The sequence below is a fragment of the Jaculus jaculus genome, chromosome 4 (genome assembly GCF_020740685.1).
Source record: "Jaculus jaculus isolate mJacJac1 chromosome 4, mJacJac1.mat.Y.cur, whole genome shotgun sequence".
NCBI classification, from domain to species: Eukaryota; Metazoa; Chordata; class Mammalia; order Rodentia; family Dipodidae; genus Jaculus; species Jaculus jaculus.
The window spans coordinates 14,342,331-14,366,312 of record NC_059105.1 but is presented as its reverse complement, the minus strand read 5'-3'; the positions used below and the strand labels follow the sequence as shown (position 1 = coordinate 14,366,312).

At 46.4% G+C, this 23,982-nt stretch overlaps 1 protein-coding gene and 1 pseudogene across 2 annotated transcripts in view; both read left to right on the top strand.

Moving 5' to 3' along the window:
* The window catches only part of Ttll4 (tubulin tyrosine ligase like 4), a 56,041-nt gene extending 43,873 nt beyond the window's left edge, over window positions 1-12,168 (top strand). For both annotated transcript variants that reach the window (XM_045147399.1, XM_045147398.1), the window contains exons 9-20: window positions 604-795; window positions 889-971; window positions 1,192-1,320; window positions 1,699-1,821; window positions 2,081-2,179; window positions 4,260-4,394; window positions 4,660-4,797; window positions 7,255-7,357; window positions 7,967-8,177; window positions 8,329-8,399; window positions 11,129-11,214; window positions 11,607-12,168. In XM_045147399.1, coding sequence (XP_045003334.1) covers window positions 604-795; window positions 889-971; window positions 1,192-1,320; window positions 1,699-1,821; window positions 2,081-2,179; window positions 4,260-4,394; window positions 4,660-4,797; window positions 7,255-7,357; window positions 7,967-8,177; window positions 8,329-8,399; window positions 11,129-11,214; window positions 11,607-11,856 — 1,620 coding nt within the window. In that variant the 3' untranslated portion in view covers window positions 11,857-12,168. The remainder of the gene's footprint in view (window positions 1-603; window positions 796-888; window positions 972-1,191; window positions 1,321-1,698; window positions 1,822-2,080; window positions 2,180-4,259; window positions 4,395-4,659; window positions 4,798-7,254; window positions 7,358-7,966; window positions 8,178-8,328; window positions 8,400-11,128; window positions 11,215-11,606) is intronic.
* Window positions 12,169-19,389: 7,221 nt separating this feature from the next.
* LOC101609306 lies at window positions 19,390-23,547 on the top strand (annotated as a pseudogene).
* Window positions 23,548-23,982: the final 435 nt, after the last annotated feature.

The following is a 23,982-nucleotide window of genomic DNA, read 5'->3' as shown; positions in this document are numbered from 1 at the left end:
TGCCTTAGCCACTAAACCATCTCTCCAGCCCGTTTTTTTTTTTTTTTTTTTTTTTTTTTGGTGTGTGTGTGTGTGTGTGTGTGGTTTTTCAAGGTAGAGTCTCACTGTAGCCCAGGCTGACCTGAAATTCACTATGTAGTCTCAGTGTGGTCTTGAACTAGTGGTGATCCTCCTACCTTTGCCTCCCAAGAGCTGGGATTAAAGGTATGTGCCACCATACCTGGCCTTCAAAGATGTGTTTTATCATGTCTTGAGAGACATTGTCTGGTTTTAGTTGTGTTTCCCATATATCCACTCACATTGGCTTCACTCCTTGAATGGGAAAAGGTGCTTGCTTGCAAAGTCTGAGGACCCAGGTTTGATTCCTCAGAACCCATGCAAGCCAGATGCACAAGGGGCTGTGTGTGTCTGGAGTTGGTTTGCAATGGCTAGAGACCCTGATATACCCATTCTCTCTCTTAAATAAAATATTTTTTAAATAAAAAAAAATAGGCTATCTGGACTCATGTTGGAATGAATGAGTTCCTGTTTTCTGATTCCCTAAAGGCCTGATGCTTTTCTATCCTTGTTCTATATGCTGTCCTCTCTCTATCCCTTTTGTAGCTAAACCACTTTCCAGGCTCCTTCCAGATTGGGAGGAAGGACCGTCTGTGGAAGAACCTGTCTCGCATGCAGAGCCGCTTTGGCAAGAAGGAGTTTAGTTTCTTCCCACAGTCCTTTGTCCTCCCCCAAGATGCCAAGCTCCTGCGTAAAGCCTGGGAGAGCAGCAGCCGTCAAAAATGGATTGTGAAGCCAGTGAGTAGGGCAAAGCGGGTAAGAGATCATGGTCTGGAGGGAAGAAGAAAATGGCAGACCTGAAGCAAATCTGTACTTCCATTTGACTCCTAGCCAGCATCGGCTCGAGGCATCGGCATCCAGGTTATTCACAAATGGAGTCAGCTCCCCAAGCGCAGGCCTCTTCTGGTACAGAGGTGAGCTTGTTGCTAGGCTGTATCTCTCTCCATCTTCCCATTTCCTCAGCCTCTAGGTACCCTTTCTAGAATATTCTCCTGTCTCTTGACCTGCTAAAGACTTTCCATAGCCACCTATTCTAGGGTCTTCTTGGGGACTGTAAGCTCTCACAGTGGCTCAGATTACCACTGAGCCTCATATTATCTGACTGGATTTAAAACTGGCCTTTTCTCTATGTAGGTATCTACACAAACCCTACCTCATCAGTGGCAGCAAATTTGATCTGCGGATCTATGTTTACATCACTTCCTATGATCCTCTACGGATTTATCTCTTTTCAGATGGACTCGTCCGCTTTGCCAGTTGCAAGTATGTTATAGTGGTGAGGTGTCCCCTTGACAGTTGGAGGATTTATTTTCCCCATAGGGAGTAAAACTAGACACCAAACAGAATAATAGCAGATATTTCAGGTGGTTTTTGTTAGCAAGGGACAGTGTAAAAGGTATTGGGAAATAAGGAGGTTCTGTACTTCCTGACCCTGATGAGGGTCTACAGGACTGATGTGGGCCATAGGAGATTAGCTTAGCTGCGCTGTTCTGGAACTCTGCCAACAGATGCAGTTCTCAAACCTTTTAGAAACAGACCAGACCTGGGCACTTGGCCTTCACTTCCTAAGGGTCTGGGGAAATACTTGGCTCATTCTCCACCTGCTCTCCATTTTACCTCTGCCATTCTTCTCACTTCCAGGTATTCCCCTTCCATGAAGAGTCTTGGCAACAAGTTCATGCACCTGACCAACTACAGTGTCAATAAAAAGAACACGGAGTACCAGGCTAACTCAGATGAGACAGCCTGCCAGGGCCACAAATGGTATGCCAGTCTGGGAGAGTTAAAGGTTCAGGGCAATGGTTAGGGAGGATTAATGTAGACCTAGAAATTATATAGGCACTTGTAATGTAGACTTGGGCTGTATCAACCATAGTCCTCTCTTATTTCACATTGTCACCAGAAGAAATATGAAGACAATATCTTTAGGCATGTTCTTTCCTTTTTTTTTTTTTTTTTTTTTCCCTCTTTTCACTTATTTCTAGGATATAACCCTAAATACTCCCTTCTCCTCCCCATGTAGGGCACTGAAGGCCTTGTGGAGCTATCTGAGCCAGAAGGGAGTCAATAGTGATGCTATCTGGGAGAAGATAAAGGATGTTATTGTTAAAACCATAATCTCGTGAGTTACACTACTGCCTCTTAAAAATTGAATTTATTTATTTATTTGCTAGGCGAGAGAGAAGGTATAGGTGCAGCAGGGACTCCTGCCACTGCAAACAAATTCCAGACACGTGCACCACAAAGGTGCATCTGGCTTTACATGAGTACTGCGGAATCGAACTCAGGCTGTCAGGCTTTGGAAGCAAACACTTTGCCATCTCTCCAGCCCCTACACTACTACTTTTGGTGTAGGACATGCCACTAAGACTCCTCTACATTTTGTCATTGGCCTCACACTGCTGGGCACTAGGCGTTGACCATGCTAAGGATATGGAATAGGATGTAGTAGTTAGAGTTAAATTCTACTCATTTGCTGAGCTTCACCCCAGGGGATGGCTCAGATGAGACAAATAAAACTCTCTTTTTATAATATTTATCTATTTCTTGAAGAGAAAAAGAGAGAGAAAATGAGAATAGGCACCACATGGCCTCATGCCATTGTAAATAAACTTCAGACACACATGCCATGTTGTGCATCTGGCATGGGCACTAGGGAAGTGAACCCAGGCCAGCAGACCTTGTGTGCAAGTGCCTCTAATTGCTGAGTCATCTCCCCAGCCCTAGACACACCTCTTAAGAGCCACTTTAAAAAAATATATTTATTTATTTAATTATTTTGGTTTTTTTCAAGGTAGTGTCTTGCTCTAACACATGCTGACCTGGAATTCACTATGTAGTCTCAGGGTGGCCTTGAACTCATGGCAGTCCTCCTATGACTCTGACTCCCGAGTGCTGGGATTAAAGGTGTATGCCACCACACCTGGCTTTAAATTTATTTTTTTTTATTTTTATTGACTTCTATAATTATAAACAATAAAACATGGTAATTCCTTCCCCCTTCTTCACTTTCCCCCTCACAACTCCACTCCCCTTCATATACCCTCCCCCTCTCAATCAGTCTCTGTTTGTTCTTTTATTTTTAATTATTTTTGTTCATTTTTATTTATTTATTTGAGAGGGAGAGAGAGAGAGAGAGAGAGACAGAGAGAGAGAATGGACGCGCTGGGGCCTCTAGCCACTGCAAATGAACTCCAGGCGTGTGCGCCCCCTTGTGCATCTGGCTAAAGTGGGTCCTGGGGAGTTGAGCCTTGAACTGGGGTCCTTAGGCTTCACAGGCAAGCGCTTAACTGCTAAGCCATGTCTCCAGCCCTTGTTTGTTTTTGCAAGGAAGGTTCTCACTCTAACCCAAGCTGACCTAGAATTCACTCTGTAGTCTCAGGGTGGCCTTGAACTCCTACGATGATCCTCCTACCTCTGTCTCCCGAGTGCTGGGATTAAAGGTGTGCGCCACTACACCTGGCCAGTCTCTATTTATTTATTTATTTATTTTTGGTTTTTCGAGGTAGGGTCTCACTCTGGCTCAAGCTGACCTGGAATTCACTATGTAGTCTCAGGGTGGCCTCGAACTCACGGCGATCCTCCTACCTCTGCCTCCTGAGTGCTGGGATTAAAGGCGTGCGCCACCACACCTGGCTCTCTTTTATTTTGATGTCATCATCTTTTCCAACTGCTATGATGGTCTGATGGTCTTGTGTAGTTAGGGTCAGGCACTTTGAGATCATGGATATCCAGGCCTTTTTTTTTTTTTTTTTTAAGGATGAGATGGGTAGAGTTGATTGCCTAATGTAGCCCAAGCTGGCCTCAAATTCTATGTAACCTGTCAAGTGTTGGGACTCCAGTTGTACACTAATGTACCTGTCTCAGAAAAATTTTAAAATATTTTATTTATTTGTAAGCAAAGATACAGAGAGAGAGAGAGAGAGTGTGTGTGTGTGTGTGTGTGAGTGTGAGTATGTGTGTGTCCTCTAGCCACTACAAAGGAACCCCAGATGCGTGCGCCTTTCCGGCTTTACATGGGTACTGAAGAATCAAACCCGGGTTGTTAGGCTTTGCAGGCAAGTGCTTTAACTGTTGAGCCATCTCTCCAGCCCAAGATCTATTTTTTAAGAGAAGTTGCTTCTGCTCTCCTAACTCTGGGCCACTCCATTGGGAGGTCTTTGTGAGGAGCTGGCTGAGTGTTTCCTTACTCCTGTGAGCAGGTCAGAACCCTATGTGAACAACCTGCTCAAGATCTATGTGCGACGGCCCTATAGCTGCCATGAGCTCTTTGGTTTTGACATCATGCTGGATGAGAACCTTAAGCCCTGGGTCCTGGAAGTCAACATTTCCCCAAGGTAAGTGGTATTTTCAGCTTACTCAAAGTTGAATCTTTCCTTCACTTTGCTTCTAGCAGATCAAGGTCATAGGCAGGCTTACCAGCCTGAGTGAGAGGATTTGTTGTGTGATAGGGCTCTCACGAGGGTGCTCATGCACTGAGGCTTTAGAACCCTCTTGCCATAAAGAAGCCACAGAATAATGGGGCATGCGCTGGTTCAGCTGTAGGGCCAGGAATCATTCTAGAGTGCTTCTTTGACCCTGTTTTGTATTCTTTTCCTGAAGCCTCCACTCCAGTTCTCCCCTGGACATCAGCATCAAAGGCCAGATGATCCGTGACCTTCTGAACCTGGCAGGCTTTGTTCTGCCCAACATGGAGGGTATCATTTCCAGCTCCAACAATTCCAACAGCTCCAGCATCAGGTCTGCCTTTGAGCTTTCCTCCAGTTGAGCTGGTCACATGAGTGACCCATTGAATTCTGGGAGGGAATGTGTTCTGAACCTTCTCTCCTGCTTGATCTCCCTTGCAACTCAACTCTGCCTCTGTTGTCCATCCACAATCACTGCCTCACCAGTGTCCCTGAAAGTAGATGTGGTTACTTGGCTCCCTTGCTCAGAAATCTCCACTGGTCCTGTGAGTGAAGTTTAAACTCTTTACTCTTAACATTAGTCCAGTCTTCTCTCCAAAGTGTGGTGCTTCCTGAGGGGATGAAAGTAATAGTTCGTCAGTTTCCAAGGTGGGTAAGGAAATACTGTGATAGTCTTCTAATAACCTTATGGACTTAATATTAGTATTGTAATATACAGATGAGGCTCCTGAAGAGTAACCATCCAGGGTTCTTCAACGAGAGTGGGAGGGTGGAATTAAAGCCCACTTTGCTGCCGATGCACACCTGTGACAGAGGCAGGAGGGTCTCAAATTAAAGACTAGACTGGCCTACATAGTAAGAGTTCTTTTAAAAATATCCTGGGTCATTATACCCTCCTGCCATTTTATGAGCAGGAGCTCTTATTTTTTTTTTTTTTTTTTTTCGAGGTTGGGTTTCACTCTAGTCCAGGCTGATCTGGAATTAACTATGTAGTTTCAGGGTGGCCTTGAACTCACAGTGATCCTCCTACCTCTGCCTCCCGAGTACTGGGATTAAAGGCGTGTGCCACCACACCCGGCTCTCTTGGGCAGGAGCTCTTTATACTATCTCCTTTTTCTCTGTCTGTCTCTCTTTTTTAATATTTTATTTTTTTAACTTTTTTTTAAAAAAATTTATTTATTTATTTATTTGAGAGCAACAGACACAGAGAAAGACAGGTAGAGGGAGAGAGAGAGAATGGGCGCGCCAGGGTTTCCAGCCTCTGCAAACGAACTCCAGACGCATGCGCCCCCTTGTGCATCTGGCTAATGTGGGACCTGGGGAACCGAGCCTCGAACCGGGGTCCTTAGGCTTCACAGGCAAGCGCTTAACCGCTAAGCCATCTCTCCAGCCCAATATTTTATTTTTATTCTTTTATTTATTTGACAGAGAAAGAGGGAGAGAGAGAGAATGCATCAGGGCCTCTAGCCACTGCATATGAACTCCAGACACATGTGCCCCCTTGTGCATCTGGCTAACATGGGTCCTGGGGAATTGAACCTGGGTCCTTTTGGCTTTGCAAGCAAATGCCTTAACTGCTAAGCCATCCCTCCAGCCTTCTCTCTCTTCCTCTCCCTCTCCCTCCCCCCTCTTTTGGTTTTTCAAGGTAGGGTCTCTCTGTAGCCCAGACTGACCTGGAATTCACTATGTAGTCTTAGGCTGGTCTAGAACTCACAGTGATCCTCCTACTTCTGCCTCCTGAGTGCTGGGATTAAAGGCGTGCACCACCACATCCAACATCCTTTTTCCTTCTCTTTAACTAATAAAGTCAATCTAAATCTTAAAAAAAAAAACAAACCCTGCTTTGCTTAGTGACAAACTTTCTTTGCCCACTAAATACTTTGTGTACTTATATTTGACTGTCCTGCAGTTGCTGACAGTTTAATTATTCTGCCTGCCAGACCTTAAGTTCCTTGGCAAAGGGTCTGCTTTCCATTCATCTTTGTACCTCTCTCAACAGTGGTCTTAGCCAGATGTGGTGGCTCATGCCTGTAGTCCCAGCACTGGGGAGCCTGAGGCAGGATGATTGCCATGAGTTCAAGGTGAACTTGGGCAATATAGTGAGTTCCAAGCCAGCCTGAGCTATTGAGTAAGATACTGTTGTTTTTTTTTTTTTTCTCAAAACAATAACAACAAAAACAAAACAGTGATTATAGTAACATGGATGATGAAACTGAGGTTTTAGGTTAGGTCACTTGCCCAAGGTCTCACGAAAGCTGGGTGTGCAGTAAGTTTTCCATAAACTGAACTGTTCAGTGATCAGGCTTATTCCAGGCTCCTCTTTTCTTTTTTAAATATTTTATTTATTTATTTATTTGACACAGAGAGAGAGAGAGGGAGAGGGAGAGGGAGAGAGAGAAGGAGAGAAAGGATGCACCATGGACTCCAGCCACTGCAAACGAACTCCAGATGCATGTACCCCATTGTGCATCTAGCTAACATGGGTCCTGGGGAATCGAACCTGGGTCCTTTGGCTTTGAAGGCAAATGCCTTAACCACTAAGCAATCCCTCCAGCCCACAGGCTCCTCTTTGTTTTGGTCAAATTTAGGTGCATTGCTTCTTTCCTTGGTACTTGGTGGATGACTGTTAGGCATGCTGCTTGAATGGAATGTATTTTAGTAATGAACATCTTCCGTATGCCTTATTTAACTCTTGGGAAGGAATCTTCCTGGGTTTGAACCTCTCTCTGTATCGTCTCAGCATGGGAGGCTGCTGACTTGCCCTTTGCTTTTTGTTTATGCCCTGACTTAGCCTGCCTAGTTCTCCCAGGGACAAATGTCGGATGACCCCAGAGCATTTCACTGCACAGAAAATGAAGAAAACCTATTACTTGGCCCAGAAATATCCTGACCAGGTAGGTTACTGGTCTCTCTCTGTTGCCAACATTAAGTTTCAGTGGTCTGACATTATGGACCTCAGGGAGGACAGCTTCCATCTGCGTAGAGCAGGATTTCTTACCAAGAAGTGGGACCCTGTGATGTACAGCAGTTTGTTGTCATGTACATTGCAGAAGAGTGGGTGTTTGTTATCACTGTGCTCTTAGCATAGGGCTGCAGTGGCCTACTCTTACAGATCTGTCTACCTTTACCCTTAGGGCTTCTTTCCCTGAGAGGCACAGGGAGACCTGGGAGGCTGACCTCAGAGAAATGTGGCTTTAGGATATGAGAGTGTTGACCATAAGGCATATGTGAGTTGCTGGGTGCCCAAACTCAACTCTATCCACCACACCACTTCACCTCAGCCCCACTGGTTCCCCAGATCTAGCAAGAGCATCTTTTTCCACCAGCTGAGGTCAGTGGGCTTAGGAAGAGATGAGATACAGAGCTGACCCACCACATGACACTGGTGGTCCCTGAGAGTTCTGGAACCCTAGGACCCGAGGGCTATACTTCCTGTCCCCTTGCTATTTGGTTCTCTTTACCTCTGGCTTAACACTGTGCATATCCTCTTTCTCTGGTTGTAGGAATTCTATGCATCTGTGCTAGACGTCCTGACACCTGATGATGTTCGGGTTTTAGTCGAGATGGAAGATGAGTTTTCTCGTCGTGGTCAATTTGAAAGAATTTTTCCTTCTCGAATATCTACTCGCTATCTCCGCTTTTTTGAGCAGCCACGATATTTCAACATTCTTACCACCCAGTGGGAACAGAAGTACCATGGCAACAAGCTCAAAGGTGATGTGCCCCCTTTGCCTACGGGAGCTATGTTTAGTGAGACATTACATTAAATTAAATCCATTAGATGAAGAGATGGGCTCCTCTGGAAAGTAAATGAGCCACTTGATTCCTCCCTGTTAAGTCCCAATCCCTGCTCATCTTATCCTAGGAGTAGATCTGCTTCGGAGTTGGTGCCAAAAAGGGTTCCACATGGGGATCATCTCTGATTCTGCTCCATTGGTGAGTAATGTCAGGGCAAGGGGCACAGCTTCTTCTCTGGCTCCTGCCTTCTTTGTCTTAAAAGTATAGTATCCCATGAGCTGGAGAAATGGCTTAGTGTTTAAGGCACTTGCCTGTTAAGCCAAAGGACCCAGGTTTGATTCCCCAGAACCCACGTAAGCCAGATGCACAAGGGGGCGCATGTATCTAGAGTTTGTTTGCAGCAGCTGGAGGCCCTGGTACGCCCATTTGCTCGCTCTCTCCTCCCCCTCCCCCTGCCTATTTCTCTCAAATAAATAAAGAAAAATAAAATATTTTTAAAAGTATAGTAGTCCTACCCCCCCCCCGCAAATAAATAAATATTTAAAGAAAACAAACAAACAAAAAGTGTAGTAGGGCTGGAGAGTTGGCTTAGCGGTTAAGCGCTTGCCTGTGAGGCCTAAGGACCCCGGTTCGAGGCTTGATTCTCCAGGACCCACATTAGCCAGATGCACAAAGGGGCACACGCATCTGGAGTTTGTTGGCAGTGGCTGGAAGCCCTGGTATGCCCATTCTCTCTCTCACTGTCTGCCTGTTTCTCTCCCTCTCTCTCTGTTGCTCTCAAATAAATAAATAAAAATAAACAAAAAAAAAATTTTTTTAAGTGTAGTAACGTGGTGACCTAGAGAAATGGCCTGGTAGTTAAAGATACTTGCTTGCAAGGCCTGACAGCCTGGGTTCGATTCCCAAGTACCTATGTAAAGCTAGATGCACAGAGTGCTGCAGCATCTGGAGTTCAGTTGCAGTAGTGGTTGGCCCTGGCACTTCCATTTCTTTCTCTGCTTGCAAATAAATAATAATTAAAAAACATATTTTTTAAAGTACAGCAGCTGAAGGTGGTGGCTCATGCATTTAATCCAAGCACTCAGGAGGCAGAGGTAGGAGGATCATTCCAGCCTGGGCTGCACTAGAGCAAGATCCTACCTCATAAAATCAGGAAAAAAAAAAAAGGTGCAGCAGCATGGGGGCTAGAATGAGGGCTCAGTGGTAAAGAGCATTTCCTGCGCAAGCACGTGAGCTTGAGGGGCCTGAAATACTGCTCAAGTTTGATCCCCAGGGTCCACATAAACAGCTGAGCACTGCCATGCTAATCTGTAACCCTAGTCCCATAGAGAAGCAGAGGCCTCCAAAATCACTGGCGCTTGGGAAAAACCAGCAACTCTGAGATCAGTAGAAGACTCTGGTTCAAATAAGAATGGACAGAGAGCAATAGAATGGGATACCAACATTCCACTTCTTCCACCACAGGCACATTAGGCACTGCATGGACATACTTATGTACATATATGCAATTGCACACTTGCAGTCAAGTTCACATTGCTGACAGAAAACACCTGACTGACAGCAACTTGTGGGGAACAAAGGTTTATTATTTTATCTTACAGACTCAAGGGGAAGCTCCATGATGGCAGGATAAAACAATAGCATGTGTAGAGGGTGGACATCACCTCCTGGCTAACATCAGATGGACAACGGCACCATGAGAGTGTGCCAAACTCTGGCAAGAGGAAGCTGGTTATAACACCCATAATCCTGTCCCCAACAATACACAGCCTCCAGGAGGCTATAATTCCCAGATCGCTATCAGCTGGGAATCTACCATTCAGAATACCTATGAGGGACACCTGAATCAAACCACCATCACACAAGCCAAAAAAAAAGGCATGGCTTGAGTTGCAGCTACCCAGTTTTTCTCCTCTCCTCCCTGCTAGACCCTGCCTCTATGTCTCGTGACCCTTTCTTTTCAAGGATTAAAAACTACTCTGTTGGAGCTGGAGAGATGGCTTAGAGGTTAAGGCACTTGCCTGCAAAGCCTAAGGACATATGTTATACTCCCCAGATCCCACATAAGCCAGACACACAAGGTGATGCATGTGCAGGGTCATACATGCGCACAAGGTGGCATGTGTATCTGGAGTTCAATTATAGTGGCTGGAGGCCTTGGCACACCAATTCTCTTTCTCTCGTAAAAAATAAAAAAATCAAAAAACTACTCTGGCCAGGCGTGGTAGCACATGCCTTTAATCCCAGCACTCAGGAGGCAGAGGTAGGAGGATTGCCGTGATTTTGAGGCCACCCTGAGATTACATAGTGAATTTCAGGTCAGCCTGAGCCAGAGACCCTACTTCTAAAAACCAAAAAACAAAACAAACAAACAAAAAAACTACTCTGCTTCCTTAACTTTCTGCCTGTTCAAGAGCGAGCCAAGACTTACCCAAGGCATGACCCCATCCTTAGTAGAGCAGAGCAGGTTCGCGCTCTCCGATTAGGCTGAGGCAGGGTCCCAAGACTCTGAACTCTGGCTGGCCTCAGCCTGGCTCTTGTGCCCCACCTTTTCTTGTACCTTTTTTTTCTTTCTTTCTTTCTTTCTTTCTTTCTTTTTTTTTTTTTTTTTTTTTGAGGTAGGATCTCACTCTAGCCAAGATTGACCTGGTATTCACTATGTAGTCTCAGGGTGGTCTCGAACTCAAGGCAATCCTCCTACCTTTGCTTCCCGAGTGCTGGGATTAAAGGCGTGCACCACCATGCTTGGCTACAGAGAGAACGTACTAGGGCCCATAACCGCTGCAAATGGACTTCAGCTACATGTGCCACTTTGTGCATCTAGCTTTACATGGGTACTAGGGGATTGAACTTGGGTCATTAGGTTTTGCAGCCAAGTGCCTTAACCATTGAGCCATCTTTCCAACCCTCACTTCTTTTGTTCCTAGTGGTCTCTGCCAACAGCGCTTCTGACTGCCTCAAAGAGTAATATGACACCCAATGCCTTCAGCAAGCCAGAGCCCAGCAGGCTGGGGTGAGTACTGCTTTAATGAAGGAATATGATATATATTATCCTTTCTCATCCCAGACTAACAGTAAAAGAAACAGTCTGCAATTGGGAGTTGATAGGAATCAGAATACGCACATCATCTTCCTGGTGGCTCTGGGGTTCTCAGCCCAGGGTAATTTGTAGAAGCAGCCACTTTCATCTGTGTCTGCTGGCTGTGAGAATTCCTGAGGCCTCTTACCTTCACCCACATTCACACTTGCACTTGAACTCTTACCCCTTTATATAAATGAGTCACATGGCTGCTCCTATGTCCATGTCGGTTTTGGTTCGCAGCACTGTAGTGCTGTCATTGTCTGCCTCAGACTCTGGGAGTGGACTACAGGTTGGTCTCAGTTGCAATTCTTTTTTCCTTTCAGAAAGCACAGCTCTTCCGAGGGAAACCTGCTGCCCTCTGAAGATGGGGCCACACCCAAGCTCAAGAAGAGTGAAGCCAGCCTTTCCCCTCTCCCTAGGAAGCCTTCTTCCTTAAAGGACACTGAAGACACCTGCAAAGAGCCCAACGTCTCCACCCAGGTGTTACCTGAGATCAAGTACTCTGGGCAGAATTTGAGATTTTCTGTTTCCTCCACGTCCCAGTTACCAGTGACTCCTTCCTGTTTGCTGTGAGCATGACTGGCCTCCTACCCAGGAGCATCAGTGTCAGCTACCTCACAGGAACTGGCCTGCTGACCAGCCTGAACCTCCTCCACCTTGCCCCTCATCAGAGTATTTCTTTCTTTTTTCTTTTTTTTTTTTTTTTTTTTTTTTTTTGAGTTGATTATTTTGTAGATATAGGCATCTGGAGGGCTGGAGGGTTGGTGGTGATGGTAAGATGACGAGGAAAGTTCACCCTCTGTCACCTGTCTGCCTGATACTTCCTATCTCAGTAGAGGAGCCAGTGATAGCCAAGCAGCCTTATAAAGTAGGGTTTGGTTTCTACTCTTGGAGAGCCATGTGTGGTTTGTTTGAAGCCCTGCTGCAGCGCTTAAGTTGTGGCTAAAGAGGAGATGATATGCTGAGCACACTTGGGTCAGAAGTTCCTGGTCCTGTGATTGAGTGAGATTCCTTGAAGGTCCTTATTGTCTTAGGTCCTCTGTCCCCTACTCCTCCCTCTTCCCACCCCCCACCCCCCATCCTGAAAAGCCACTTTTAGAAGCCTTCAGATTTCCTCATAGAAGAGCAAGAGGCCATGATCTGCTGAGCCCATTTCCATTCACCCCTCCATACCATTTCTCCCTTCATATTTCCACCCAGCCCTAGGTCTTGCTGTTCCAGTTTCACATTATTGCTTATGAGACTTTTTCCCCATGGCTGTTCAGCTGTTGGGTTTTTGTGAGTCTGTGAACTTGGTGAATTTCCCATGGCTCCAAGTGAATGATCCCAGTTGCTGTTGTCTAGGTCTGTGTATGAAAGGACCCAATCCAGAAGACGTCTCATGGTCAAGCAGGATCCAGTGACTTGGCAGGTGGATTTCAGTAGTCACTATTGGTTGCAGAACAGGCTTCCAGCTTCACCTCTAGTTAAGCTCATACTCAGCTATATCTACTATTTCTAGATTATATTATATCTAGATTATATTATATCTACCTCTTTCTAGATTCAGTAAACCCTGAGTGATTCAGAGATCTCCAAGGACACGGGCATCTGACCCAGGAATGCTGCTTCTCTCCTGGATGTAGGAAAAATAGCTTAGGGAAGAATTCCAAGGTGGGGGAGTTTGGGTCAGAAGGGTTGTTTTCACTTAAACTGTGGTGTCCCCAGTGCTCACTGCCTCTCTAGGCCCTGCAGTCCCTTTAAGTTTTTCAAGCCGCAGGGCACACAAGAGGCCATTGGGCCCTTTGTCTGATAGGCAGGGTTTTCCCTTTGCACACCAAGCAGGAAGCTCAGCTACTCAGTCGCACCCTGGCCTTTACTATCATCATTCCTCTGGGCTTTGGACAGATTTCCTCTACTTCATGGCTCCTGGAGTCCTATGACCAGTTGGCATGGAGCCCTGCAAAGATCAGAGCCTGACTGAGTCAAGGCCACAGAGTAGGTGGATGTGCTGGCCAGTCCTAAGGCTGTGTTGACAGTTGTGAAGAAAGGTTGAGGGGCGGCACCTACTGCTGAACAATAAAAACTTCAAAGGCGGGTCACAGTGAGAGAGTCCTTGACAGTCTAGGAAAATATACTCTGTCAGCAACGTAAATTCTCTTCTGCTCCTTGACAAAGTATTCTGGTGCATATGTAGTAAGAGACAGAGCAGTTGTCCTAAGAGAAAATGAACCCAAGCTTAGCCTCATTGTGACTGGAGCAAATCTTAGTGGGTGAAAATCTGGTTGAGTTAATTCACTTCAGTGCCTCAGCCCCTATTACACAATCATCTTTCCATACCCCTAGCTGGAGGGAGGGGCTTAGGAAGTGATGAAATGCAATGTTCCTAGTACTTTAAAACACATTTATAAATAGACTTTGTTGTTTTGCTTTGTGTTTTGAGATAAGGTGTTATTATGTAACCCAGACTGGCCTGGCACTCATGTTCCCTCCTTGCCTGGATTCAGGGTGTGTACTACCATGCTTGGCTACACATACTATGTTACATCACATTTGAGTGTGCTAAGTGTGTTTTGTGAGAGAAAGGTGTGAGGTTTATGTATCACATGTACCTTTCACTCCCAAGAGAAAGCAGAATCCTGCTAGGTTATTTAGCATACATATGTAAGCATTGAGTAGTCAACAATACATGCAATTCAGTTAAGTAGGGAAATTTTTAAAAAGCAATGATATGGGCTGGAGAGATGGTTTAGTGGTTAAAGTGTTTGCTTGCAAAGCCAAAGGATCCCAGTTCAACTCTCCAGGACCCCTGTAAGCCAGATGCACAAGGGGGTGCATGCATCTGGAGTTCACTTGCAGTAGCTGGATACCCTGGCATGCCCATCCTCTCTCTTTCTCTCTGCCTCTATCTCTCTCAAATAAATAAATAAAATATATATTTTTTTAAAAAGTAACAATAGATCTGGGCATGGTGGTGTTCTGCCCAGTTCTCGGCACCCCCTCAGTGATCACCAAGGAGAACCATACACATATGCAAGGGCAAGGAGCTTTATTTCCAGCTTAAGCTTGGTCTCTTGACCTCACCAATGCAGTGGATCCATACAAGATACCCAAGCAGCAAGGGGGCAGTTTTTTTTTTATAGGGATTTGAACAAAGAAGTAGGGAATGGGTACATGATTGGTTGGTTTCTTAGGACATTAGCTGCAAGGTTGGCAGGTGGGAGCTAGGTAACTAAGCAACCACTGTTGGGATTGGCTAAACGAGCAGCAATAACATTTATATGTATCTTGATTGGCCGGAACAGGGAGGTAGGCGGGACAAATCTCTCAATTGGCCGGGGCGGGGAGGTAGGGGGGACAAGTCTTTGGCAAGTCTCAGGTGTCCTGGGCAGGGGGCGGGGCAACTGCCCCTTTGTTCCTTTGTTTAAGCTGAAACTTGTAATTTAGGTCTAACCAGGGCATCACTCTTCTGAAGCCTGTCATGACGTAGTTCAGTTTCTGGGTCCTTCATTTCCCCCTCTACTTGTAACTTCAGGAGACCCATCCTTGGGTCTTTATTGGGGAAGAGACTGTAGAGGATGATACTTAGCACCATGATCTGCACTGCATTAATTCATTCTCTAACAAAGGTAATTATTCTATTAACAATGTAAGGTCCCATTGTGATCAGCAACAAAAATAAAAGTAATGGCCCCACTAAAGCAGACAACAGAGTGGTCAACCAAGGAGAATGGCTGACCCATGACTCAAACCATCCTTGAGATTCTTCTCGTTCTTGTTTCCTTTTTAATAATCCCTCATGGATTCTGGCTAGTGATTTTTTAACAATTCCGGAGTGATCAGCATAAAAGCAACATCCTTCTCCCAGGGCTGCACATAGTCCTCCTTGTTGGAGAAAGAGTAGATCTAAGCCTCTTCTATTTTGCAGGACTACCTCCGCTAGAGATTAAGTGACTCTTGCAGATGGGAAATTGATTTTTCTAATTCCTGAATGTCCAAATCTATAGCTGCTCTAAGGTCAGCACACTGTTGCTTCTGTGTTACTAAGGAGGTTATTCCTGTTCCTGCTCCAGCAAATCCCAAACCTATCAGTAAGCTAACACTTAGAGCAGTAATAGGTCCTCTCTTTATTCTAACTGGATATGCACTTCGTTGTTGGTCTATTTCTTCAATTGAGTGATAGGTTATTCTGGGGACTAGCTGTACCTGTACACAGAAATCTTTAGCATTAGCCAACACAGATGCGCTAACACAGGGGGTAAGTCCCATGCTGCAAGCCCACCAGGAGTTTTTGGAGGGAATAAGATAAGAGGGGTATGTGTTGATAAAAAAGATGGTTTGGTTACACAGGGGGGAGGAATTGAATTGGGACTGGCACCACTAATGCATAGTCCTCGTTCTGGTACATCTGGTGACACACTGTATGAATCAGAGACTGCTATCCCTTCATAGAAAGGGGGGGGGGCAGTGCCATAGCAGAGCCAGCAGGCCATAGTAAGGTCTGGTCTGGTGGCATGCAGGACCACAAAGGAGTGATTAAGGAGGGTAAGAAGGGGATTACCTAGTTTAGGTATTTGTGGAGGAATGCTGGCCTGAGAACTAGAACTAAGAATGTTTCCTGGGGTTGGAGTGGGGTCAGGCAAGGGCTGGTTCTGGTTGCGGTGGTAGCAATAGGATCTTGTTTGGGCCCATGGGCAAAGTTTTAGGATACGATACCCGCAGCTGAACACTTAATAACCCACCTGGGTCACAGGGGTCAGGCTGTTCTGGTCATAGATTCTTATTCCCCAAATTAGTCCCTGTAGCCACCTCTGTTCTTATTTGCCCCCTTCAGTAAATGATAGCTTGATTGGGTTACAGTGTCCCTCAGGCCGAGTCCATGGAACATATTGTGCTCCACTTAAGACAATGACTGACTTCCCGCCAAGTTCTGCTTACACTTGGGGGTGGCGCCCCTGGATATAGGCAACAGGTCATCTTTCTTTGGGGCTGCCCCCTAGATATGTCCTGTAGACACCCAGTTCCAAGTTCCACAATAGTTTCATTTGCCCCTCCACACTGCTGACAATATGTCTTCCCCCCAATATAACCAGGGCAAACATAGAAATGAAGCTTTTGAGTTACTGAGTCGGACCATGGAAGCTCGAGAAAAGTTGCTAGATCAAAATATAGATCTGGAAACCAGGTCCAAAGGGATTGGAAACCAGTGGTAGAATTTAGAACCTCCTGAGTAGCTAGGTTATAGATTTCCCAAGTCAAGTTGACTGGTTGATGGGGATTGAGGGGAGAAAAGAGGCTACAGGGGGCACAAGCGGTGAATAGTACAAACATTAAGATCATATAAGCTTGAGTTTGAGAGGGGATTTTTGATCCCGTTTGACTTTCCATCGTGGTTGGTAGTCCTCAGGTTCAGCGTGGATCTGCCGGTCGGATGTGGGTGTGATGAATCCAAGTGGCAATCCCATCCACCTTCACAGCAGTAGGCGTGGTCAGAGTGATGACTAGGGTCCCTTCCAGTGGGGCTCTAATGTCTCACGGTGATGGCGGCAAATAAACACCAGTCTCCCGGATTATAACCATGAGTTGGTGGGGGAGGTCCAGTCTCATATATGGCCTTCAACCTTGGCCATACCTCCTTATGAGTTCTAGCAAAAGATTGAAGAGATTTGTGCAATTGTTGATTATCAAATTCAGCAATTAACTCCACCTTTAAATCAGGCAGAACTGGGGGTGGTCTTCCAAACATTATTTCATAGGGTGTTAAGCCTATCATGTAGGGTGCATTTCGCACCCTGTAGAGGGCAAAGGGAAGGAGAGATACCCAGTCCCCGCTGGTCTCCATAGTTAATTTAGTAAGGGTCTCCATTAGGGTCCTATTCATTCTCTCTACCTGTCCTGAGCCTTGGGGTCTATAAGCACAATGTAATTTCCAATTTGCCCCCAAAATCTTAACAACTTCCTGTGTTACCTGAGAGATAAAGGCTGGTCCATTGTCTCAGCTCAAAAGAGCAGGCATTCCATACCTGGGAAGGATGTCTAGGATTTTCTTAGTTACCACTTGAGCTGTTTTGTGCTTGGTGGGGAAAGCCTCAGTCCATCCTGAAAAATTACCTACAAAAACTTAAAAGATATCTGTAACCATAATTACCAGGTTTTACCTCAGTAAAGTCCAATTCCCAGTGTGCTCTGGGCTTGGAGCCTCGCTGGCATGTCTTGCTTCCTTTAGGATGATCAGCTGCATTAGTCATCTTACAACTTAGGCATTTGTTAGCAATTTCTTCAATGTGAGATCTTAAATTGAGTATTTTAAGGTGACTGTGCCTTATCAGCTCTTCAGTCCATTTTGTGCCCAGATGTGTAGACCAGTGTAAGTGTTGGAGAAGCTGCTGAGCCAGGCATGTGGGAAGGATCAACTTATCATCCCCACTTTTGATCCAACCTCCAGCGCCCTCTTGTGTTAGAGGCAACTTGCTAGTCTGTTTGGTGTCCTCTTTTGAATATCCTGGAGTGTCAGGTAAGGTTGGAGGTGCTAGGTCTGGGAGTAGAGTCAACACCAGTTCAGCATCTAGGGCAGCCCTCTTAGTGACTTCATCTGCCCTCATATTTCCCCTGGCCACCGGAGTATCATTTCTTTGGTGGCTAGGGCAATACATAATAGCCAGTTTAGTGGACAACCATAAGATAGCCAACAAGTCCAAAATTTGCTCTTTGTTCTTGATTGTCTTTCCTTATTTTGTGAGGAGGCCTCTCTCTTGATAGATAGCCCCATGTACATGGGCAGTCACAAAGGCATAACAGCTGTCTGTATACATATTCAGCTTCTTGCCTTTGCCTAGTTGCAAAGCCTTTGTCAGAGCAATAAGTTCCACCTGCTGTGCAGAAGTCCCTCTAGGTAATGCTGTTGCCCAGACAGTCTCTGTCTCACTCACCATAGCAGCCCCTGCATACCTTTGTCCATTTTTTTATGAAGCTGCTGCCATCAGTATACCAAGTGACTTCAGCATCTGGCAGGGGCTGGTCAGTCAAGTCTTCTCTGATGCTGTAAACCTGGCTCAGGATCTCTGCGCAATCATGGAGGGGTCCCTCCAGGTCCGGGTGCAGCAGCAGGGTGGCGGGGTTTAAGGCTATGCTGGGAAAGAATTGTATATGCGGCGGGTTCAAAAGTAGGCTTTGATAATGCATTAGGCATTATGAGCATTACTTATCCATCGGTCGGGAGGTTGTTTGAGAACTCCCTCTACCTGCCCTAATGTTAATTTGTTGGCATCTTTACCAACATGACATGTGGGCCATCCTGCCACTACAGGATCCAGGTTCTTTGACAAGTAAGCAACTTGTCGATTCCAAGGTCCCAATGTCTGAGTTAGCACCCCTTTAGCTATTCCATTTTCTTCATCTACACAGAGGCAGAAGGCCTTGTTAATGTCAGGCAACGCTAGTGCAGGTGCAGTCAGCAGGGCATGTTTTATTTCATTAAGTGCCTGATCCTGGGCTGAAGTCCACTGGAAGGGACTTCCTTCTTTGGTCAGTTCATAGAAGGGCCTGGCTTTTTCAGCAAACCCAGGGATCCATAGATGGCAAAACCCAGCGGATCCCAGGAACTCATACACCACTCTGCGGGTGGTGGGAGATGGTATGCTTAACACAGTCTCTCTTCTGGCCTGGGATGGCCGTCTCTGTCCGTCTTTAAGAATGTATCCCAGGGCTGGAGAGATGGCTTAGCGGTTAAGCGCTTGCCTGTGAAGCCTAAGGACCCCGGTTCGAGGCTCGGTTCCCCAGGTCCCACGTGAGCCAGATGCACAAGGGGGCGCACGCATCTGGAGTTCGTTTGCAGAGGCTGAAAGCCCTGGCGCACCCATTCTCTCTCCCCCCCTCTATCTGTCTTTCTCTCTGTGTCTTTCGCTCTCAAATAAGTAAATAAATAAATTAATTAAAATATATATATATATTAAAAAAAAGAATGTATCCCAGATGTGTTACTTCTCTTAAACAAATTTGGGCCTTTTTGGCAGAAGCACGATACCCCACGTCTCCTAAAATTGTTAATAAATCTTCCATGCCTGCTTGGCAAGCCTGAGCTGTGTCTGTGGCTATCAGAATGTCATCAACATATTGCAATAAAGTCAGATGTGGGTGCAGTTGCCGGTACTCACCCAGATCCTCATGCAAAGTGTCATCAAGCAGGGTGAGTGAATTTTTGAATCCTTGGGGTAGTCGCGTCCAGGCCAATTGTCCATTAAACCCTTGTTTTGGGTCATGCCATTCAAGGGCAAATAGTGGCTGGCTTTGTGCTGCCAGTGGTAGACTAAAGAAGGCATCTTTTAAGTCCGAAACAGTATACCACATTCTGGAGGGAGGCAAGGAGCTTAAGAGAGTATAGGGGTTTGGCACTGTTGGGTGGATATCCATCACCCATTTGTTAACTTCTCTTAGGTCCTGGACTGGCCTATAATCCCCGGTATGTGGCTTCTTTGCAGGTAGGAGTGGAGTATTCCATGCAGAGTGGCAGGGGACAAGCACCCCAAGGTCTTGGAGTCGCCTAATATGGGGGGTGATTCCCATATAGGCTTCTCTCAACATGCCTCACTCTGATGGGAGCTGCTCCGGGCTTTAATTCCACCCAAATGGGTGGTCGATGGAAGGCCAGTCCCATCCCTCCTGTTTCTATCCAGGCCTTAGGGAACTTTTGCAACCACTCAGCAATGTCCATCATGGGACTTGGTTGTTGGTGGAGTCTATATTCATCTTCCAATTGCATGGTCAGTATTTGTACTGGGTGCCCATTTCTACTGGTAAGATGAGGCCCATCCAGGTCAAAAGAAGTTTGAGCTCCTATTTTGATTAGTAAGTCTTTCTGATAAGGGGTAGGGGCATTCAGGTATGACCATGAAAGAGTGGGATACCCGGCCCTTGCCAAGGTCCACTGTTCTTCGGGTAGTCCATGAATACTGGTTCATACCAGTGGCCCCTTGCACCCAAGACTTTTTATCTGACAGTTTCCCTTGGGGCTTTGTTAGCACCGAATGCTGTGCCCCAGTATCCACTAGAAAAATGATAGGTATCCCCTCCACTCTTAAGGTTAGCCTAGGTTCGGGGAGGGGGTCTGAACCCCATCTCCCTCAGTTATTAAGCCCTTCTAATTCCAGGACACGCACTCGCTCTGTGTGGCTGATTTTCTGAGGAGGGTTCTTAGGACATTCTTTTACCCAGTGCCCCATCTCTTTACAGTGAGCACAGTGGTTACAAGGGAGTTTGGGCCTTTCTCGTGAAGGTCCCTTCTTACCTTGCTCTCCTGCAAGTTTCTTGTATTGCCGACGTTGGGTGTCAGGGGGCTCTGCGGTGGCTGCCAGGAGAATCTTAGCCAAATTGTGGGTACTTGTTTCATTTGCTGAGGCAATAGCTCGGGCTTGACGCTCCTTGGGACTCTCTCTGTTATTATACACTCGTTCTGCCAGTGCCTCCAGCTCCCGCAAACTTATCTGTTAGCCTGTCCAGGTTTTGAATCTTCCTCCTTACGTCTGGGGCTGCCTGGTTAACAAAATTGAGAATAACTGTCGTCTTATTTTCTGGAAGCTCTGGATCCATAGGAGTGTATGTATGATATGCCTCCATGAATCTCTCCAGAAAAGCTGCAGGAGTCTCATCTTTACCTTGCTGCACATCACTCACCTTAGCCAAATTAGTGGGACGCCTAGTGGCAGCCCTGAGACACCCCATTAGAGTCTGGCGGTATACCTGGAGTCTCTCCTTACCTGCCACTGTGTTGAAATCCCAGTCTGGTCTAGTCAAGGCAAAGAAGGTGTCAATGATAGCTTGATTATTGGTGGGATTCCCATCTGCACCCGGAACCAATTTCCGGGCTTCATCGTGGATTCTGTCTCTTTCCTCTGTGGTAAAGAGAATCTGTGACAATTGTTGACAGTCATCCCATGTTGGTAGGTGGGTAAAAATAATAGAATCCAGAAGATCAATAAGCCCCTGTGGTTTCTCAGAGAATTTAGGAGTCTGCCTTTTCCAATTATATAGATCACTAGTCTTCTAGTTCATTTAGATTACAGTGCTCTAGGGTTTCATCCAGATCTAAAACTAGAGAGAATTCTGGTATGCTTCATGTTTTCAATGGAAGAGCAGGTTATCTATTTAGTTGTTCTTCTGTCAGTGGTGGAACATGTTTGATAAAATAATAGCAGTCAAATACTTCCCAGTCTTCCTCATAGGTGTCCTCTGCGTGGGATGATGAATAACCACTTTTTGGAGTGACTGGTGCTGTAAGGGGTGGGATATCACAGTTAACTGTTTCTTCTAAACCATTACTTATTGATGGCCTCACTTGAATGGCTTGATTCGAATATGCTGCTCCATTAGTTGATGTAGTAGTACTGGTAGTGATTCCATCCACCTGTTCCATGTCAAGTTGTTTTACTATATCGTCAGCTTCCACAGCCTGTCCTGGGGAGTCTGATCCTGATGTTCCATTTTTGTTTGCTGGTAAAAAAAAAAGTTGAAGACTGGAGAAGATATGGTCCCCAGCAAGGCCGTCCTTGGAGGACTACCAGAGGAAGGGTTATCTTCTGATTTCCCATTTCTTATGAAATGGTGAAATATTACCAGTGGGGTGGCACTCAAGACTCATTTACTTGTATGCCAGGCATGGTGCTGCACACCTTTAATCCAGCACTCAAGAGGCAGATATAGGAAGGTTGCCGTGAGTTCAAGGAGAGCTTGAGACTACATAGTGAATTCCAAGTCAGCCTGGGCTAGAGTGAGAACCTGCCTCAAAAAAAAAACCCAAAATAAATAAATAAACAAAGGGGCTGGAGAGATGACTTAGTGGTTAAGGTGCTTGCAAAGCCTAAGGACCCAGGTTCGACTTCCCAGAACCCACGTAAGCCAGATACACATGGTGGCACATATGTCTGAAATTTGTAGTGGCTAAAGGCCCTAGCATACCCATTCCCTCTCTGTCTACCTCTCTCTCTAATAAATAAATGCAAATAAAATATTTTTTAAAAATTAAAAAAAAAAAAACAGCTCTCTGATCACTTAGGAACTTCCAGCTGTGGGTGCCCCGAGTAGTGGCCAAGCGGACTCAGGTTCCAGCAAGGATGAAGCAGCCAGTGAGGCCCACAGTACCACTAGCGAATGTCCCAGCCTTCTCAGCACTGCTGCAGAAGTCAGCCTGGGTGGGGAAGCTATAAATGAACAGGGCCAGCAGGAAGACCTGGAGGAAAAGCTGAAAGAATATGTGGACTGCCTCACAGACAAGAGGGCCCAGACAAGGCAAGGGGCACTGAAGAGCCTGCGCCTGGCCCTGGCCTCCCGCCTGCTCCCTGACCTCCTGCTGGAACGTAGCCTCACACTGGCCGATGCCCTGGAAAAGTGCCTAAAGAAAGGGAAGGGTGAGGAACAGGCCCTAGCTGCTGCTGTGCTCGGCCTGCTCTGTGTGCAGCTGGGCCCTGGATCCAAGGGTGAGGAGCTGTTTCACAGCCTGAAGCCCCTGCTTGTCTCTGTGCTCAGTGATGGCACAGCAAGTCCTGCCGCCCGGCCCCACTGCGCTTCTGCTCTCGGCTTGGGCTGCTGCAGATGTCCACGACCTGGTCTCTTGCCTTGCCTGCTTGGAAGGTGTTTTCAGCCGGTCCTGTGGTACAGGTGGCTCCACCACTGCTGCGGTCCCTGCCAACCTTCATGACCTGCTCTGTGCTGCCCTGCAGGCCTGGGTATTGCTGTTCACCATCTGTCCCAGCCACCACATCACCCACATCCTTGACAGACAGCTGCCCTGGCAGCCCCAGGTCTTGTCCAGTGAAAGTGTGAGCCTGCAGATTGCTGTTGGTGAAACCATCGCACTGCTCTTTGAGCTCGTCTGGGACATTGAGGAGGACTTTGTTTATGAGGACATAGAGGCCCTCTGTGGTGCCCTGCGTTACTCTGCCCACTGACAGCAACAAGTACTGTGCCAAGGCTGATCGTCAATGCCAGTGCTCTACTTTCCCTGCTGTGCTGCACTTTGTTGAGGGTGGTGAATGTGAGGAGGAGACGATCTGCTTTGGACTGGAAGTGCTCTATGTCGACAGCTGGGCTCGACACCGCATCCACACAGCCTTCAAAGAAGTGCTGGGCTCAGGCATGCATCACCACCTTCAGAACAATGAGCTTCTCCCTGACATCTTTGGCCTAGCAAACCAGATTTCCAGAGACACAGAGGCTCCCAAGACCTCATCACCAAAGCAGACCTAAAATTACCCCAACATGGCTAAGGGAAATTTGCAGAAGAAGGGGGTAGAAAGAATGTTAGAGCCATACATTGGGTCCTTATGCACAGAGTCATTGCCTCTTAACCATAACTGATGGCTAAGGCTAACCCCACAATGCACGATCCATATTCCCCAATGAGGAGGGTCCTTGTGGAGGGGGGAGGACAAGGTGGAGGCTAACTATGGAACCAACATGACTGTATACACACTATGTACAAAACTAATAAAAAATTTTTAAAAAGCATAAAAATGAAAAGGGGGGCTAGAGAGATTGGCTTAGCAGTTACTTGCCTGCAAAGCCTAAGAACCCATGTTCAACTCCCTGAGTGCCACGTGAGCCAGACGTATCAGGTGACAAGTGCAAGATCACACATGCACACAAGGTGGTCCATACATCTGGAGTTTGAGTGTGCTAGCTGGAGGCTCTGGCATGCCAGTTCTGTGTCTCTTTGTCACACTCACAAGA